A 19545-nucleotide genomic window follows, 5' to 3' on the forward strand; every position below is an offset into this window, starting at 1 on the left:
ATGTTCCCAATGTGGGAAATGATATCGCAGGTGATTCAGGACAAAAAAAAAAAAAAAAAAAAAAACACCGCCAGGCACGTCTGTGAGTAAAACAGACAGAGTTCAGCAGGACAAGTGGAACAGTGGAGCTCTTGTTAGGCCAGATGAGTGTGCGCAGGCCTGGTCGAAGGAGCAGAGAGGCGAAAGAGTGTAAAAGCACCTGTGTGAACATGCTCACGGGCATTTTCCTGCACCGGTGTCCATACGAGTGAGCATCCAGGCCTCGCGTCCGTTCTGTGTGGCAGCGGAAGCCTTGCATTCCAGTTCCCCCAATCAACCTCCCACCCCATCAGAGCACAACTTGTCTGCCTGCTCCCTTTTCATTTGAACACATTTTCTAGCCAAAAATTTCACTTCAATCTCACCTCATCTCTCCATACTACATTAACCCCTGGCAATTGCCTTCCAAATGACCCCATTAAGCTGTAATTGCCTCAGCAGGCCTGCTCCCTCGCTTGTAATTCTGTGCAGCGAACCCACCAGACGTTCCCCCGGCATTGTTTCATGTTCTGGCTCCCATCAGCCAGTTCAGACACTGACCCCCCCCCCTCCGCCTTTCCCCCTTTTTTACTCCCCACCTCCTCTCTTCTGTCGTGGCCGGAGCTGTTGGTGCTCGTCGCCACTAGCAGTGCCACTGGCAGACTCTCCTCATCTCCTCGGTGAGCTCACACAGGAGGCGTCGTGCCCTCACTTCCTCCTCAACAGCTACTCTCTCCGTCAATTGCATAAGCACATGCATTGACTAAACAAAGTACCTGGCTTTTTCGTTGCGTCACCCTGAGGCCCTCGTGCCATAAACACAGCACATGTGCACATGCGCAGTACAGTTATACTGCCTGATTCTACTAGAAACGGAAACAGATACTTGCTACGGCCGCCCGGAATTTCTCTCCACGTGTCAATTACAGAATTAATTGTGCCATAATATTTGTATGTTGAACCATCATCTCCCTCTTCATTTGTCATTAGGATGCTGTTGGGTACAGAGAGTGCAGCCGGCAAAGACACCCGCCGTGGCACCTCCCAGCACAACTTCACCTTTTCTCTTCCCACAAGGGAGCGGGTGTCAAGACTGCTCAACTTTTTGACGAAGGCCTCCGCGGATAACTAACGCACAAATGCGGATAGGTGGAGAAAGCGATCCTGACAGTGATGTATTGCAACTAGTTGCAGGTGTCAAAAAGAAGATGCTCTGCCAGCCATTGGCGCTCATGCACTGGATATATGCATGCATGCACACGTCTGTGCCCCTGCATGTTTTCCCGAACGCGTGTCCCTCATGCACATCGTGTTTGTGTACATGGGTGTGTGCGCTCATAGTCGCTCGATGTGTGTGTGTGTGTGTGTGTGTGTGTGTGTGTGTGTGTGTGTGTGTGTGTGTGTGTTCATGATGCCTCTAAGCCTTTACATGTGACCTGCTATGGGGGGGGACTTGGACTAATAATCCATTCAACACTCCCTCCATCTCAAGCAGCACATCCTCCCTGCCGCCCATAACAGATTGGTTAGCTCGTAAAGGCTCTCTGCTGCCACAGACACACGCGCTGCCTTGGTGTAGTCAAGCTACAGTATGATAACAACATCTTCCAACATATATATCCTTTCATTTGGAGCATCTCTTTAGAAAAGTATGGAACAGTGTATCGACAAAACACAGTTACATCGATTTCCCCCTCTAACACCGCAGCAGTTCACTGTGATGTGAAATGTGTTTTTTTTTAAATTAATTCCAAGCTTGAGATACACAAGCTTTCTCTGAACACACAAACCCTCAGAAACGCTTTAGATCATCTCACTCTCTCGTTGCCCGTTTATTTAAATTCATTCTCTTTTTTTTTTTTCCTAAGCAAATGTTCCCAGGAATATCAAGGTGTTTTTGTTGCAAAGCTCTAACTGATCCAGGGGGATTTGCTTCCAACAGCCTGTCTCTCCCTCGCCTTTCAACACAAAACTCCGCGCTCCAATCAAAATGAACCACCAGGGACCCCCCTTCCCTCCCCCCTGAGCTACGCCTGCTCCGAGTGCTGTGATAGCAGCCTCTCTGCCATTGATCGCGGAGTTTAGCACAGCGCATGCATGCCACCGTTAGCAGAAAACAAAGACCTCTCTCCCTTTAATAGTGGCGCGCAGCGTTAATGCAGCTAACGTCTTCTGTTTGCCTCTGCCCCGACGAGTGAATGAAAGAAAGCAGATAGCAATTAAATAGGTTAACTAGGGTCCACGTCTAGTCACAACTCATCTTTTTCACACAAATCTTTTTACCTCATAAACAGATTGATATCTTTTGGGGGTGCACGTTCACTTGCCACAAGTGATAAAAACACGCATTCATGTCTTACTTCTAATTGTGTTCCAGGTTGCAAATCTAATTGTAGACACTGAATTCAAAAAGGAAACACAGCTTTATTGATCCACCTAACACAGACCAGGAGGATCTCATGAATTAGGAATGAGATAAATCACCATTAACCCCGGAGAACCCAGCTTGTGGTCGACCACTGACACACCGCACTGATCTTTTTTTTTTTTTTCTTTTTTTTTTAATAATCGGGATAATTCGTCCTGGCAAAGTATAAATATAACTCCTCAATGAATACAGCATGTGTCTGTTTATTTAATCAAGGGCTGATTTACTTGTGACAGAGAATACATTCTTCTATTTTCTGTGAGCCTCTATAAAATTGCCATCATTTTTAATTAATTCTTAATTAAAATATATTACACCACAGCTTCTACCCATCTCTCTTGATATTCTAACATAATCAATTCAGAACCATTTACATATCATTAATTAAAAGCTTTCCTCTCTCATCCTTAAAATCATAATGAGGGCCGATTCCTCATTAGTAACCTATAAGGGAGAAAATAACAATACAGTAGAGAATGGATGGCGCATTCCACTGTGAGTCCTTTGTCTCTGAGTTTCTGAAAAGCATTTTTTTTTTTTTTTTTTACGCTTCTCAATTGGATTTAAGAATTACTGAGTCAATTTTGTGGACTCAATGAAAATAAGTGAAGCAACACAGGCTCTCTTCGTGTTTATTTGTGCCTCCATGCTGCTTTAAAAAGGAAAACAGAGTCAATCTGTGTCATCAGCCCTATTGAATTTGGACCTAATTCTATTCTAAGAACTACAAAGCACAATTTATCATAATGTGTTTTCAGCTTTTTTTTAATGACGCGACAAAATAATACAATTTCTTTTGGGTCATTTGAAAAAAAAAAAAAAACTATATAAAAATCCAACACGCTTATTTTACATATGAATGTGATTGTGTCCTCTGAATAACACAACTGTGAACAGCGATGCCGGACCAGAACAAATAAATGTCCTCACCTTGGTGTTTGTTTACAATCAGCCAGCAAACAAACAAACACGCTCCGAGTAATAAGGAGTATTCTGCATGAATATAAAAGGCAGTTCACTACCTGTTGATATGCCATCAGACTGCATAATTCAGCATCACTGTACATGTTAAGTGCATCTATGCAAACAACGGCCTGGGATCATTTATTATCCTGACTTTAAACACGTGCACGCTATCTTTCCATCTTGAGCTCTCTCTTAAAGAAGAGTAATAATATCAAGTAATGATAGGTATTGTTATGCCGAGGATCAGGCATATCCTGATTTTTATCGCCCGTCTCTCACAGGTGCTCCGGCGCTACTTGTCAGGACTGCATGTCTGGGTCTTCCACATGTCAGATAAAAATCGCTGCACTTGGTGTTTCGGCAGCCTGACAGCAATTTATTTGAATGTTTTGTCACACTGGTGTTGGTGCATTTTGTGTGGGCTGCTCACCGGAATGGCAACAGCTCGTAGCTTCCTGACACTTGTGCTCGCGCGCGCACACACACACACACACACACACACACACACACATTCACACACAAAAAAAAACACACACCTGAACTAGGTTACAATCACAGATGCATTTTGCATGTGTTGCACTGTGGATAATTAAAACCTGCATATGTACGAAAAAAAAAAAATAGGTCCTGTAATGGATTGTGTTCATTAATATTTAACACCTTATAAAGCAGGTGACACTATCGTTAGCAGCCGTTATCCTTGTTAAAAATATACATTCTCATTTACACCTCCATGACCACACACACTACCCTATATGGACCCAATATAAAGTGTGTGTGGGTTTTTTTGTTTCTTTTTAATTTTCTACTTTGAATAACGTCTAAATAAATAAATAACACGCCAGATTCAGAGCGTGTTCGGCACAAACCTCGTTGTAATCTTGTGATTCTCTGAGCTGACATGGAATATTGAGTAAGTTAATGAAATCCTCTCAAAGACAGGAACTCTATTTTTACACCATGATAATTAAAGTACGACACAGTTATAATTTACAGCCCTCGCTTAATTGCATAGGAAAAGTAAAATGGGAGAGGTCTATGAGAGGAGATTAAATGTGCGTGTGTGTGTGTGTGTGCATGCGAAGACGAGCACGTGTGTGTGTGCGCGCCTCTTCACTCAAGAAGAGTGAACATAAAAGCGCCTCTTGTGCATCTAAACAACGGGATCGTATCTTTTAGCATCGTGGAACGTATCAAAGATTAGGTAATGAAATATGCACCGTCCTATTTTTCTGCTACCAGGCCCTTTTGACAAATCGAGTACAATCCAAAATCTCCATAAATCACTATTAAAGACAAGTATATCATCACCAGCGCATATATCTTCCCCAGCCTGACCTGTAGACTAATGAGAAAAGGCCCAGACTATCTTGTCTGATTAATTAATTCAAAATGTCGGCTGTTATTCAAATGTGAGGCTGGTGTTATTTGAATAACACTTGACAGCGACGCCTGAAGAAATAATTTCTGGTTTGTGAGGCTGCTGCGGCATTACTGATGATGGCTCATGGAAATGTTAGAAGCCGAGGAGTATTTTTTCCCTCTTCGCCAGTCCTCTCGCTTTCTCTCCCTCACCTTCTCAGTCATGATAGCTCCAAGAAGTATTTCATTACTTCAACCGACCCCCCACCCCCCCCACCCCCCCCTCCTCCTTCACAATTATGGCTCTTACCGGTTTTTTCCACTGTCTGTCCTTTCTCTGTGTTTGTATTCCCTCCCACAGCCAGCCCAGATCTACAGGGCAGCGCTTTGGCTCTGCGAGAGACATGCTGGCAAAGAGGAAGGTCATGGTTTTTACAACTGCAGCTCCCCAATGCTGACAGCCCGTGCTGCCAAAGTGACACACTCTGTTTGGCTTTCCCACGTTCATAGAGCTCCACAGCACTTCGTCTTTATCACGGAGCACGCCACACACACACACACACACACACACACACACACACAAACGCACACATTTAATCAGCCTCGGAGCTGCATTTCCTGTCAACGTGCAATAAAATGATCACACGTACGGACAGACGCACAAAATATTGCAGCAGACAGAAGTGGAAATTATCCTATTTGGTGGGCATTTTTTCCTGTTTCTCTCCTTTTTTTTTTTTTTTTTTTTCATGCAAAACCCAGTGGACTGGGGAGCAGGGAATAAAGGCACCGGAGAAAGAAAACCGTGAACGTACGTGCTAGGGCCTGGGGGCAGTGCACACCCCTCTATCGCTTCCCTCATCAAGCATGGATTCTAATCAGGGCTGGGGAGATATAAGACGCTCAGTCATTAAATAAATTAACTCTGCCACTCCATGCTCTCCTTCAGCACCCGCGAGAGGCCTGTCGTGCTCTGCATACTTACAGAGGCTCCGAGCATCACGCACCTCACCTTCACGCCACAACCTAGCCGGCCTGCCAACACACACGCGCACGCACACACACACACACACACACACACAGGTTAAGAACTAATCTTGAATATTTTAGAGAAGGAGAGGAACCACACCTCCTGTCTCTCCACAACGGATGTTCACATTCACGTGGAGGGCTTTTACATAATTGCATTAAAAGACCACAAACAACCCTTTGGGACGTCTCCCTGCAAAGAACGCGGGTGCGTCCCACACTTTCTGCATTAAGAAATCTAAGTACATGAGTGATAAATAACCTCTGAGGACCACTGCTGATTCACGGGGCTGGTGAGACAGGATAGACACGAGTTTTTCCGAGGATCTGTGCAGTGCGCTGCCATTCATCAAGAGGAAGCAAGTGCAGTGACGAACAGTAAGAGAGCTCAGTGTCGGCTCGGATCACTGACACAAACAATCAAAGCTGACACAGTCTTCGTATAGCACCTGCCACTCCAGCAACACAAATAGATCAATATGAGGGGGGAGCTCGTTCGCTGTTTAAAACTCATATCCCGTGCACCCGCATCATCTTCCAGAGCACCGTGATGTAAAAAGTGCGTGCTTAATACATATCAATCACTCTGGCAGAGGAAATGCTTATTTGAGGAGCCAACGTGAGGCAAATGCGCCGCGTCAGCAGAATGCCCGTTGTCAAAACTTGCCATTTGAATTTTCAACCATATTGCGCCGAGACAAATGTCCTCAGAAATCCCTTACATTGCAATTTATATCATTTTAATGCACGCTTTAATTCTCCATTACTTAGAGGGGAAGTACCTGGGAGGGTGGAAACACATTAGAGAAAGTAAGAAATGAACAGAAGGGTCTGGGGATCTCTCGAGCAGACACAATTAAATATTCATGTGTCTCCTCCTAGGACACAACAGATACAGATCATTATCATGGCAACAGCACACCACCATTTTGTTCACACGTTTGGCCTCCGAATCAGTGTGTGTGTGTGTGTGTGTGTGTGTGCGTGCGTGCGTGTGTGTGTGCAAAATTCCACGAGATGAGAGGAACACCTTCGGAACACGTTAGCAAATTTGTCATTTGAAATAAAAGTAATCCTTTTTTTTCTGTGCAAATTATCACTTCAAATGAGTTATTAAAAATATAATTAGCAGTGCGGGCCATTAATTATTGGAGTTAAAAATATGAGCAGAGTGGGAATGTCTTTGCAAAGGTGCACAGGTACGTGTCTCAGTGAGCCACATGCCACGGGACAATACACCGGCTCACAGTGTTAGTGAATCATTCCAAAATTCATTACAAGCGCTCACTCCTCTCCTGCCTCCCGCTTGAGGAAAAAGCAAGAGAAGAATAGCAGTAATGTACTCTGGATGACCTCCACTTTCTAAAGAGAGGAGAAACCAGCCTTTTTTTTTTTTTTTTTTTCTTTTTTTTTTTGCTTTTCAATCCCCATCAAAGAGGAGCAAAAAGGAGGGACAGCATTCCCCTGCTCGCCGTCATTAATCATAGCTTTCTGGGAGCAAGCGCATATTAATTTCTGTCATCCCAAACATCATTTGGTATTGTTATGCCGCGGCTTAGTCCTCATTCACCAGCAGACGCCGGCCGTTCCTCCTGGTTTGAGGGAAGACAGGGCCTGTGTGGCTGTGTTTCAGAGCAAGAGGCCTTTATCCCTGGGGCTCTGACACCAATTAAGCCATTTCACCGGGAGACGAAAACAGGGCCCGCCGTTTCGCTGTAACATGAGCCAGCACCTAGCTGCTGGCCCCTCGCCATCTTTCCATGACTTCAGGCGCAAACACGAACTTAAGAAAATAAAAAGATGGGAGCCAGTGGTCATACTTTACTGACGAAATTACAAAAGGGGGTGTTTTGGGTTTTTTTGGGGTTTTTTTTGCACAGATCACCGGCAGCAGCAGTCCAGCCTCTCTGTCATTAGCTCCAGTGACATGATTATTTAAAATTATTTTAAATACATGTTTAAATTCAGACACAATATCAAAACATTATGATAATATAATGCCACACTTGATAAGGAAAACGCTCCGTGTGCAGTTCCCTTTATGTCTTTTTTTTTTCCCCCCATAGTTGCCTCTTGGCAGGCAGCAGAGTGGAGCTTGTCTTTGGGCTAAAGCAGAATAATGCAAGGTTTGTTATGAATTAAATATTAGAAATCTTAACACAGCAGCCAATAAGAATTATTTGCCTTATTAAAGCAGCAGAAGACGCTGATTAAAATTTCATTGCATTGCAGTCTTTTTCCCATTTCTGCCTTCAATATATCATTCTAATGTATGAAACATGTGGAACAATGGCATATGGAACAATGGGGAGAGGGGCTTCATTTTCAGGCTTGTAAATGAGGGAGAAGTCAGCGCAGTTTTCCCTTTTTTTGTGTGTGTGTTTTTGGAAAAACAATCCCGTGCGAAGAAAAAAAAGGTGACAACAACCGTCTCTGTGTTTTTGTCGGGGAACATGCTGTACTGTCAAAATATTGCCGATGAGTTTTTAAATGTGTGCATTTACTGACGTCTGCCTGTAATCCCTTAATCGCTTTATCAGCGGAAATCCTTCACCTGTAGGAGTAATGCCTCCACGCGGCACGTGACGACAAAACAGTCTCAAATACAGTCATTTAACTGGCTGCGAAAAATGAACGTACACCTGAGCAGAAAGAAGGGGAAGTGGGAAAAAGCAGGATTGTTTTCAGTGCTCTCGCGCTCACACATGATAGGTCATTTAGTTGTCCACATGTAATGTGTACAGAGTAAATGAACATCATGGTGTCTATTGTCCCATGAGGAAAACTCTTCCCTGAAACACTAGAGCTAATGAAATAGGGACCTATAAATAGCAGAGTCATTACTGAGAGAGGACTTGCTTTGCACCAGTCTTTCACTCTAACCCTTTTTACACTAATAACCAGCTCTATGGCATTACAGTACATACACTCGGCCATCGAGCAACGCGGTAATGAACATCATGACACAGGAGACTCAGGGAAAAGTTCATGTTTAAAAAAAAATCTCTAGCTGTAAATATCAGTAAGAGTTGCCATAGGCCCTTACACTAACTGTAACACTGTAAAACAAAGATAATGAAGAACATGATGTGTTTTCAAGAACATGAATGGACTTTAAATGTTTCATGTGCTTAAGATTATGTCTCATTAAAACAGTTTAAATGCATTTTTCATGCATTTCTGGTGACTGAAAATATTTAAGCAGCCCGAATGTGACTTTTTTGCAGAGTGAGAATTATGAAAAGTGTGTAAACTTTATTAAAAGCAGTGAAAACTCCGTATTGCAACTTGTAAAAAAAAAAAAAGAAAGAAAGAAAGAAAAAAGAAAAAAAGAACATTTTGGTTTAAGTGCGTCTGGCAGGTCTCTTACTGTTTTGACGAGAGTGCAGCCCTGTGACGCATAAGAAAAAATCTTGCTAACTCATGCTGACGAGACAACAAGTTGTGTAGTTCAGGTTTATGTTTGCGTAATTTTCTTCAAATGGACACAAAGGTACAGTGTGTTTCTGCAGAGGGTCATAGCTGCTCCCCTCTCTGCCTCAGGTTTCTATTTTCACTCTCACCACTAGACAAAAGTCTCAGAAAGCAAAAGGGAAATGCAACAGCCACGCTCCTACTGCTGCAAACTAGTTTCAATCAATCCTTCCTTTTTGCATCCCAAGCAGCCTCTGCTGGCTGCCACCGCCTGAAGATAACTATTTCACCACCTCTGTCATGCCTAATTAACAACTCAGATGTACAATTCAGAAATTTCGCAATTAACCTACTAAAATATTGTTGGAGGATGCTAATTGTTATGCCAGTTGCCATAAAGACTCATTTGCATAACGTATGTGCAAAAAACAATTATGAGCTGTTGATCGCGCAGGAGCCCGCAGAAAGCGCTCGGAGCGATGGAGGGGGAGCGAGGGAGACGTTTGCAAGATGGGTGCTCGTGTGTGCAGATGGAGGGACAGCACTGAATCATCGTGCAAAAAAAAAAAAAAACAGATTTGAGGAGCCGTGTGTGCTGATACCAGGCAGCGCCGGTGCAGAGGCATCTATCTCCACAGCACAAAAGCATTTTCCCTCCCAAATGAAACTGATATGTATACTCTTGTTTTTTTTCCCCCCTTTTCCCTCTTTGTCTGGCTCTCCTTCTTTTCATCTTTGCTGATGGGGAAATGGAGGGTATTTGGGAGCTACTTAGATAATAGCCACATCTTCCCCGGTCCCCCTCGTGCTTTAGAGGAGGAAGCACTAGTGGCCCTGCCATTGAGCCAGTCAGGAACCCAGCTGTGCGCGAGCTATTCGGCACAACACTATCTAGTCACTGCAGCCGCATCACTGGGGCTCTCTGAGACAAAAAGCAGCCAAAGTCAATTGTCTCTCCTGCTGAATAGCTTTCTGTTCTCTGCCATGCATTTACTGGAGCTTTTTCAGGAGGAAAAAAAAAAGTCAAATAAAATATATTCTTGTTTTCATTTTAAAAGGGATTCTTTTGTTTAAGCTGCAACTCCAACAACAATGTAACAATAATATTTATAATATTCATAATAATTATTAAATGTATTGTCATTATTATCAATATTATTATTATTATTGTTGTAATGCATTTGTATTAATAATAATAACCCGATTGGAATGAGAGCGGTCATTAACTTTGTCAGGAAACATTGAAATTAATGTTCCCTGTAGATTTCAGAAATGCTTACCTCCTCAGTCCTAACTCTATTTACTCCAGGTAATGCTTTTAGTCAGCCTTGCATGTGGTTAATTACAGGCTCATCCTGAACTGTATTTAATTAACACAGTCTTTCCTAGCTGAACGTTACATATATCTGGGACAAACCAATAAACACGCACGGAAGCATGTTTAGCCGATCTCAGAAGCCAAATCAAACATGTGCAACAAAACACCGACATTGGCTCGGACTGGGAGTGTAGTCCCTCCCTAATCCACTGCTATAAACACTGGGTCGGAGCATTTATCAGCCTGAATCTGCCACGCTCTCTCGCTCTCCCTCTCCTACCTCTCCAGACCCCCTGTTTCTGAACCTGATGAGTCAAAGGTCAGGAAAACAACAAGTCAATACGCGGCCAAAAGAAGCTCCACGCAGCTGAGAGAGCTGTGGAGAAGGCTAAGCCTCTCTGTGGCACTCCGTGATTTAGCCTGTAATAGTTTTCTGTAATCTCTTTCTATTGATTAAACCTCACATCAAAGAGGAGTCCTGCTACAGAACCTCTCTTTTCCTGGTCAGAAATACCATATGGAGGTAATCTTTCACCTTTGTTATTCTTGCCGCTCCCGCTGCTGCTGCTGCTGTGAGCCTCTCTTCCAAAGCATGAGAGCAAGACAAGGGAGTAGCCAGCAGGATAAAACAAACCCAGCACAGAGGAATAACTGCAAAACTCATCTGAATCGCAGGCAATTTTCGCTCAATGCATTCATTGTCCTCTCATGCAGCCTACAGGGAAAAAGGTACAACATGAATGTATCCTTTGTCCTGCAACAGCTACAAACACCCGGGAATAAAACATTTTAATTGCCATTTTCCTTTTTCTTTTTTCTTTTTTTTTTGTTCATGTATGTACCAAAAAGAAAAACATCACACACTCAAGGACAAAGAACTCCACTTGCCAGCCGAATCTCACATTTAGCTTATCTAAATGCAAAAACCAGGAAATTTGGGGGGAAAAAAATCCCTCCTGCTAAAAACACTCAATTTAGTGACAGGCAAATGACTTCATGCTGCCACTTAATCTCATTTCTTGCATAATGCTCTCTAATTAGCATATCAAAGTGAATTAATACTTCTAGGGCATTAGCAATGCAGAAATATGCTGTGGCTCTACAATAACAGTTAGAAGAGTGCCAGAAACTTCTAAACACCCTGAAAAGTCTTCAGAATATCTCGCTATTACTAGAAAATGCACCTCTTGACCCCTTCCTTTACAAAAAAAACAAAGGAAACAGCGATCGTTCTCACCGCTTTGATTTTTGTCTTAGCACTTATCACAAAAAAATATGTTGAACATAAACACTTCGCAACGCTTTGAAGCTGAACCCTGAGCTCACTTTTCATCTGCACACTAGACAATAAGTCTGGATAACATGATACATGCGCGCAGTAATTACAGCCATGATTCTTGGACCGCTTTCAAATTTATTATTAAAAGTCATTTTCAGCCAACGGTTGGATCCCATGGCTAAAAGACAGCGGCCCCTGTGCCATCTGAACGGACATGAAAGGGGCCAAGGAAGCCCTGTGAACGATGCTACAGCAGCCAGTGAAAGGCTCACTGTGTGCTGCAGAAACAGGCCGGTCAACAAGGCCACCAGACCAGCTGAGCTCTGTCAATGGCTAAGAGGGGGAGGCTGTGACTCTAAACCACAGGTTAACCATGCACACGCACACACACGCGCTTGTTCTCCCTCTCCTCCTCCGTCTCATCTCCTTCTCACACACACACACACACACTTTCACACACGCTCATCAAAGTTTTGTCGTTTTGCTTTACCTCCCCAGGCGTCTCCGAGAGACTTGCTCAAACTTGAGTCGGCAGAGACACACAAACAAACCGGTGAAACGTTTGATTGAAGTCGTCTGCGGGTTAAAACTGACCTGGATGTGTGTGGGGTTTTTTTTGCTTTGTTTTTACATGACTTAACTTTCCATCTAGTCTCACAGATGCAGCAGCGCTGATGTACAGAAAACCACGTTCACATTGCATCAATGATTGCCGGTAAAATAAAAGTGTGCGACGTGTAATCTGCATCCTTTATCTCTTTTGTTGCCTGAACTCAACAGGCACACACACAGACACACACACACACACACAGCAGAGCACCTCGGCTACACTGTGGAGCCTCTGCCTGCCCCTGTGGACGCCACCTGTGTTAGGGAAGTTCATAAACTTTTATGATCCCTCCCAAGCCAATTTCCTCATAAACTGCACAAAGGTCACAAATCTGACAAGGAATCAGCTTTGGTAAATTACACCAAACCCACAGCATTGTTTTCTTTTATATTCGTGTTATTTTCTCTGACTGTGATAGAAAATATATGTAACTTGGGAAATAAATAGTGAGGTGTTTGAGCACCTGAAACATCTGTTTACTTTGCTCAAGAACAATCCGATTACAATAAGGAAAAATGATCATGGTCTGTAAAATCAGTTAGAGCTAAGAATCAGTTATTTCTTCACTTAAGAATTTACAGTGGAGCAGAATATTGTGTGTCCTATAAACACTGTGGGGAAAGTGTAGACACGGCACAATGTCTGTAAAAGGGTGACTTTCTCAAAATGCATGACAGCAAAGTTTGAGCGATTAGAAAAGTTATAAAACCTGAAACCAGTAGCTACAACCTGTCTTATATGTGTGTATATGTGCACATACATTGTTAAACTTTTCAACCATGCACGTAGAATTCTGCAGACGTGATGCTTTTGAGGAGAAACTGCTACATTTTGCAACCAAAATATTTTTCTGTCCAGTTTTCTCTCATTTTCCACAAACTCATTCTATCATTTGCATTTCACCTTAAACTGCCCACATCTGTAGGAAAGCACTCCACCTGCAATTTTAATACAATTACTGACGGAGGGTGCGGTTGCCTTCCTATGTTAAAATCCTGGCAATTGTCAGGTTAAGGCATGAATTCATTGTGATCTCAGCTATGTTGAGCATATGCTACAGGATTTCCCCCGTCCTGCTCGGTGCCAGGGTGGTGAGGGTGAAAGCTGGAGCGTACACTTTCCTGCTTAAATCCAAGCAACCAGTGCTGGGAAAAGATGCTGCCGCAGACACAAGAGCATCTTCAGTGAAAAAAACAACAACAACATCTGCCTCTGTCTGTCTGTCTCTGTGTGTCACAATGACATATTTTAAAAAAAAAAAAAAAAGGAAGAGGTGATTGATTCATTTGGGCAAGAGGTCCCCTGTAACCTGGATACAGGCTGCCATCGGGTCACCGGGAGGTACATAAAATGTCTGTGTGCTGCTGCGTATTATTATTTGCCTTTGCATTCGTATTGGAATCAGTTGAATTTTACACAAAGATCTTACCTGTCTTTTCTTTGATTTCACAGAGAACGCTGAAGAGTGCTGGTTTCATTCTGTGACAGTTCAGTCCATGTTTCCTGTTTCAGTATAAGACAAGAAATAATACTGAAATAAATTCACTGATAAATCACATGCTAGATACTGACAAGGACAAGGGTTCTGAGATGTTACGCTGAGTTGTCACTGTGTCCCAACACACACATGTCTCTCTCTCAGGAGTCATTTACAGGTTTACAGCAGTCAGAGTATGAAATCAACCAAATATCTGTTCACATGTTTAGACTAATACAGTGTGTCATTATAAACACTATGCCCAGTTAACTAATCCATATATTAATACCAGGGTGATTCATTTCATTTTTTTTTTTTTTTAAAGATTATTGCACACATATGAGCCTTTACTACAGGACATGTGCACACAAACTTTTTGCTCATTCAGTCTCACCACAGGCACTTTAAATAAAACCCTGCCGTTCCCTCAGTGACAACTTTCTGGTGTGTTAAAGCTTTTGCGAGGCAGTAAATGCACCTTGGTGTAAGATTATCATTACAGCCACTCCAGCCTATTGTTACACATGGGGGAGTTAAGTTAAGCGGGCCACATCTCAATAATGATGCGTTCAGCGTGTTTGTTTGTTTTTTTTTTTTTTTTTTTGAGGGGTGTGGGGGGCGAAGTTAATAAAACATATAAATCAACCAACTTTGCTTGCGCCTCGTCCAGACTCTGATCAGTAATGGTCATTATTTGATGGAGAATGTCACCAATGTCTTGTTTTCTTCCGTCCCCGTCCGTCCCATCGTGTCCATGTGGAGGCGGCAGTGCCATGCCTCCTTGTACCGAGTGGCCGGCCAGACTGACACCGCCGATCGACTGCATGATCCGGGCTTGATCGTCCATGGTAGCCGCTAAAGAGTCTGTGCACTGAGCCACACAAATTGAAAAACTCATATACGAAATCGGCTACAACATGTGCCGCAGACAACTGGGTGATGCACGGATGTGTGATTCTTCACCGTCACGGAGCACACACGCGTTTCTATAAAAAAAATAAAAATAAAAAAAAACACAACAAAATAAAAATGTCTAGCAGTGATGTTTTAGCGTAAAATCTTGTGTCCAAGTTCTCGCTGTCCTCACGCTTTTTTTTTCTTCTTTTTTTTACGCGCGGTCCAAAGTGCCAAAACGCGTGACCGTGTTTGTAGAAAAACGCATCAATATGTTCTTCTTCTTAGTACTTCTTTGTCAAAATTGACGGTCCATCGCAACCCGCACGGATCCTCATGCCAATCTGTCTTTTCTCTGGGATTTGACGGCTGGTAGAGACAGAAACGCTCCTTGGTGATCTCTCATTTATTAGCGCTCTTCATGGGATTCCCGGCGCATTTCCTCTCCAAAAAGAAAAAAAGAGAAAAAAAAAGAAAAAAAAACAAATGTCCAAATCCTCCTCGTGAAGCACCGGCAACAAAAAAAATATCCAATGTGGAAACGTGTAAACAAATATATATTTATATAAAAAAAGGAAATCTTGCAGGTGTTGCCAACTATAAATGTGCAGAAATGATGCACGCGACAACTGACAGCGTTAAAAAAGACACACAATCTGCGGCACAAGGTGTCCAAATGTGACTATAAAAAATAGGAAATGTACAAAAAAAAAAAAAGTTGGGAGATTTTCTGTTTAGGAGAGAGAGAAAAAAAGCAAGCACGAGAAGAAATTAATGAGGACACAGCTCTGTGTAAAGGCGATGCGCAAAAAAAAAAAAAAAAAAATATCTTGCCCCTTGCTGAAATTTATGAGCTCCAGCCTCTGCCTGTGTGTGTTTTATGTTGTTTGATGGCAGCGGTAGTGAGCGATTGACAGTGTGCCAATGCCACTCACTCAGTGCAGACGTGTCAGAGCAGGGAACAGGGGTAGGGGGAAAGAGAGAGAGAGAGAGGGAGAGAGAGAAAAAAATAAAAAATACAAAAAAAAAAAAGAAATACAAAAATACGAAATGAAAATGCACGCTCCGCCCTGCCAGAGGAGGGGTCTATATTCTTGTCACTTCTCGCCTGAACACCGAAAAACAAAATGTTAAGAGCTAGTACTTAGGACGGTGATTATAATGATGAAAGCGCGGCAGAGTCCCCTCTCTCTCTCTCTGTCTCGCAGCGGCGGCAGCACGGTATCCTCGTTTCCTCACGCGCGCACGTGCAGCTATGTGCATATTCCCTAGCAGTGATAAAGATTTAGTCCTGCAACAACACAGGCAAATACATAATGAGAGTTTTTATACAGTTTGATGTAGAACTGCATAGTCCCTTGTAAGCCTTGAGCCAGGCAGGCAGTAGACATGTTTATATTATTGGAAAGTAAAGCTCCCTCGACCAATCCCCGGCCAGAGTGACGGAGACTGACGAGCCGCGGGTCCTATTACTGGCAGATGCATGATACCGAGGGCCCACCCACTCCATCCCTCCATCTTCACGCCCGCTCGCACAAAAGGATGGGAACTTCTGATTGGCCGTTGCCACGAGTGACATCCATTGCACAAGCAGGCGGCGCTGCTCGGTGCTCCTCCGCAGTTGCTATGGCAGCAGACAAGTTGTTGAGCTGGATGCAAGGCAGCAGATATAGTGTGCACCTCTGCGATAAGCATCCACAACACGGATTTATAAAGAAAAATAAAGGTGGACTCTTTGTTTTGTTTTGGGGTTTTTTTTTCTTTTGGGTGGGGAGGGGGGCGTTTTGTGGGAACGCTGCAGGGATAGAGAGAGGTTTGATTTTCATGCATTTTAGGAGGGAAAGTTTGACAGAAAGACATCTTTCAGTGGAGGACAACAGCGCAAGGCCTCCATACTGAACTTCTGACTTTGTTTGATAGACAGTGGTGAAGACGGATTCAGTTTAAGTCAACACAAGCAGTATTTAAGGACAACTCTGCGGCTTCATTGTTTGCTTGTGCAAATTAGATCCTCCAGGAGCCAGAATTACAGCTGCGGACGCCATTTCACCCCAATCAGACAATCAACATCAATAATTGTAAGTATTTCAGAGTGACCCGAGGAGACCTTGGTCTGCATTTTCCCTCGAAAATCTGGCCATGATGAGGATTTTACTACAGAAACATGCAAGACTTGGAACATCGGTGGAGTCTACCCTCTTGCCTGTGATTGATTATGGAGATGTGCTGTGTATGAATGCCTCTGCTCACTGAGGTTCTCTCATCATTCTCATCATAGTGTAACATACTCACAAGTGAACTGTTCTCCTTTAGGTGCATTTGGATTTTTTTTTCTCTTCTTTTTTCTTTTTGGAAGGCCATTCTTGGCAAACTTCCTATTCACTTACCTTCTCTTTTAAACTTGAAATGTGGAAATCACACTCTTTGATCTCTTGACATTTCCTCATGATATTTTGTTCCCAAAGTCCAAACTGAAGAAGGAAAGTTTTTAGGTTTCCAGCAGCCACTGCATCAACCGATGTGCAGACTGAGCTTGGACTTCAGAATATTGTGCCAATGAACAATTTTAAAAGCTGGTGAAATCCACAGAGTCCCGGGTGTCTGTGTACAGTCATTTAATCTGATTATTTTAAGTGGGGTTTTTCTTTTTCTCTACTGTTGTACCTCTGTGTTGCTATCATCCTTGGCAAGGTCCCTATTGTAAAAGGGATCTGGGATCTCAATATGACAGCCCTGCAAATGTGAAATCAAACTTAAAATTGTCCGCAGCACTTTTTTTTCTCTACTTTTTCCTTTTTAATTTCACTCTCACTTTTCTCTTTATAACGTTATACACTAATGAACCATACAGAGATTTAAGTCCTGACAAACTTCATCTTCATGTTCCCAGGAACCTGATCTGAGGTAGGAAATAGCTCCAGTGTTTTTGCAGTCACCAGTCGCTCAGTGGGAGAACTCTGTGTTTCAGAAGTCGTGTTGGTTGCGGTATGTTTTAATCTGCCTGTTGGTCATTTTTGTGCACACAAAACGCCTGTATCACGGACTGACGCGATATCTTCACAGTTAGAGGCTGCAAGCAAACTCCTGCACGCTGACTAACTTGCAAAAGTACATTTATTTGCAATGATTTGTGCCGGAGCTTCATCGGGGAAATGAGAGGCCATCTTAAACAGTGTGTGGCTGCAGGTCTGCAACCAATCACATTCCCCACATGAAATATAAAAACAGTAATAACAAACATCAATTTCCTACATGACAGTACATATCCCGAATAGTATACATAAATGTACACCAAAATGTTTGCATAAATAAGTTAATTCATGTAAAATGGATGCTATGGCCCCCCAGACTAAACAGCTATTACAGAAAGTTATCATCCTAATATCACAGGTTACACTGGTAGTTGTCTCACAGAGCACATTGAAGGGAACACCTTTGAAGGCACTATGCAGCATTTTAAGGGATCAATACTCACAGTGATCAGTACTGCCAGTCAGACAGACCATCATTGGGTATCACTGGCAGCCTATAACTTGGTGCCTTTGGGTCAGATTTGAGATCTGCTTGACTGCTTTACAGTAGAAATAAGGAATCCTTTGCGTTAGCTAAGCATTTATTGTGAAGTTAGTCAAAAAACATCTCAAAGAAGTATTTGAAACAGCACGGTGACGCTGAGATTAAGTGCAGCTAGAGCGTCATCTTTGTGACACAAAGCTATGTAAATGTGATGAACACCGACTAAATCTCTGGCTTGGAAGCTCTTGGTCTTAATTATTCCAGGGTACAGTGTTTTGACAGTGACGCTATACACAGTTTTAGTTAACCCATATGAGACCTCAACTCCTTTCTCCCAGTAACTGATGTACATAACCACGATATGTGAGACATGTGGCTGGTGTCCATCAAGTTCTATCAAACTATCATTTTTGACTCACCTTCTGAAACATCATCTTTATTAACCCGCAAAGACCTGCAACAGTTTCTGGGGTGCCTGATTCTGCTGGATTTAGTTTGGTTTTCCGACTGTATTTTGGCAGTCAGCATAAAGCGCCTCACATCAATTGATTCAGGAGAAACGTAATTTTCATTCTGGCTTCAGTAAAGTCCCAATTTTACATTTAGTTTGTCTGAGAATTGATGAATTCACCAGAATAAAGAAAAAAAAAACATTTGCTGTGAACTCCCATAGAAGCTGTCGAAGTTTATTTTTTTAACTATTAAAAAGATGTACTTAAGTGTTTTAGACTCATGACTTTTTGTCTACAGCTGACCTTTCCTAAGCAAGTAACAGAGGCATTTATTATAATATTATCCTCTGTCTTTTTCAGTGAAAAACAGGTGTAATCCTAAATTTCATTTACTGACTGTATAGATGTCTCTAATAAAGTCCAGAGAGTAAATAGAAAAAAGGTTATTACATTTTAACAATGAAGGACAATGAAGCAATAGTGACTTTTCTCCAGAGAAATATATTGTACACTGAACATAAACAACACAATTAAATAAGTGCAACAAATTCTGAAATCCATCTTTGGTAAGTATATACAAATATAAAGATATGTCAATTGAAAATGTGCAACAAAACACAAACATTACAAAAGATCTTCAGAAACAACATGTGACAGCAATGTATCACAGTGCAAATGATCCTCTGTAACTGTACTCTAAATGAGACAGAAATAAACTGTGCAATACACAGAGCAAGTGATTTTCACAAGCATAAGACTGAGAATACTTAGTTGAGCATATC

At 42.5% G+C, this 19545-nt stretch overlaps 1 protein-coding gene across 9 annotated transcripts in view; it reads right to left on the reverse strand.

Moving 5' to 3' along the window:
* Window positions 1-16191, reverse strand: part of pbx3b (pre-B-cell leukemia homeobox 3b) — a 62066-nt gene extending 45875 nt beyond the window's left edge. For 3 of the 9 annotated variants that reach the window (XM_037099413.1, XM_037099419.1, XM_037099411.1), the window contains exons 1-2: window positions 14552-16191; window positions 13854-13933 (exon numbers count right to left, since the gene is read on the reverse strand). In XM_037099413.1, coding sequence (XP_036955308.1) covers window positions 13854-13933; window positions 14552-14799 — 328 coding nt within the window. In that variant the 5' untranslated portion in view covers window positions 14800-16191. The remainder of the gene's footprint in view (window positions 1-13853; window positions 13934-14551) is intronic. The other 6 variants (XM_037099412.1, XM_037099414.1, XM_037099415.1 and 3 more) reach the window with 6 other exon arrangements.
* Between the last annotated feature and the right edge of the window lie 3354 nt (window positions 16192-19545).

This window comes from Acanthopagrus latus, chromosome 5 (genome assembly GCF_904848185.1).
Source record: "Acanthopagrus latus isolate v.2019 chromosome 5, fAcaLat1.1, whole genome shotgun sequence".
NCBI classification, from domain to species: Eukaryota; Metazoa; Chordata; class Actinopteri; order Spariformes; family Sparidae; genus Acanthopagrus; species Acanthopagrus latus.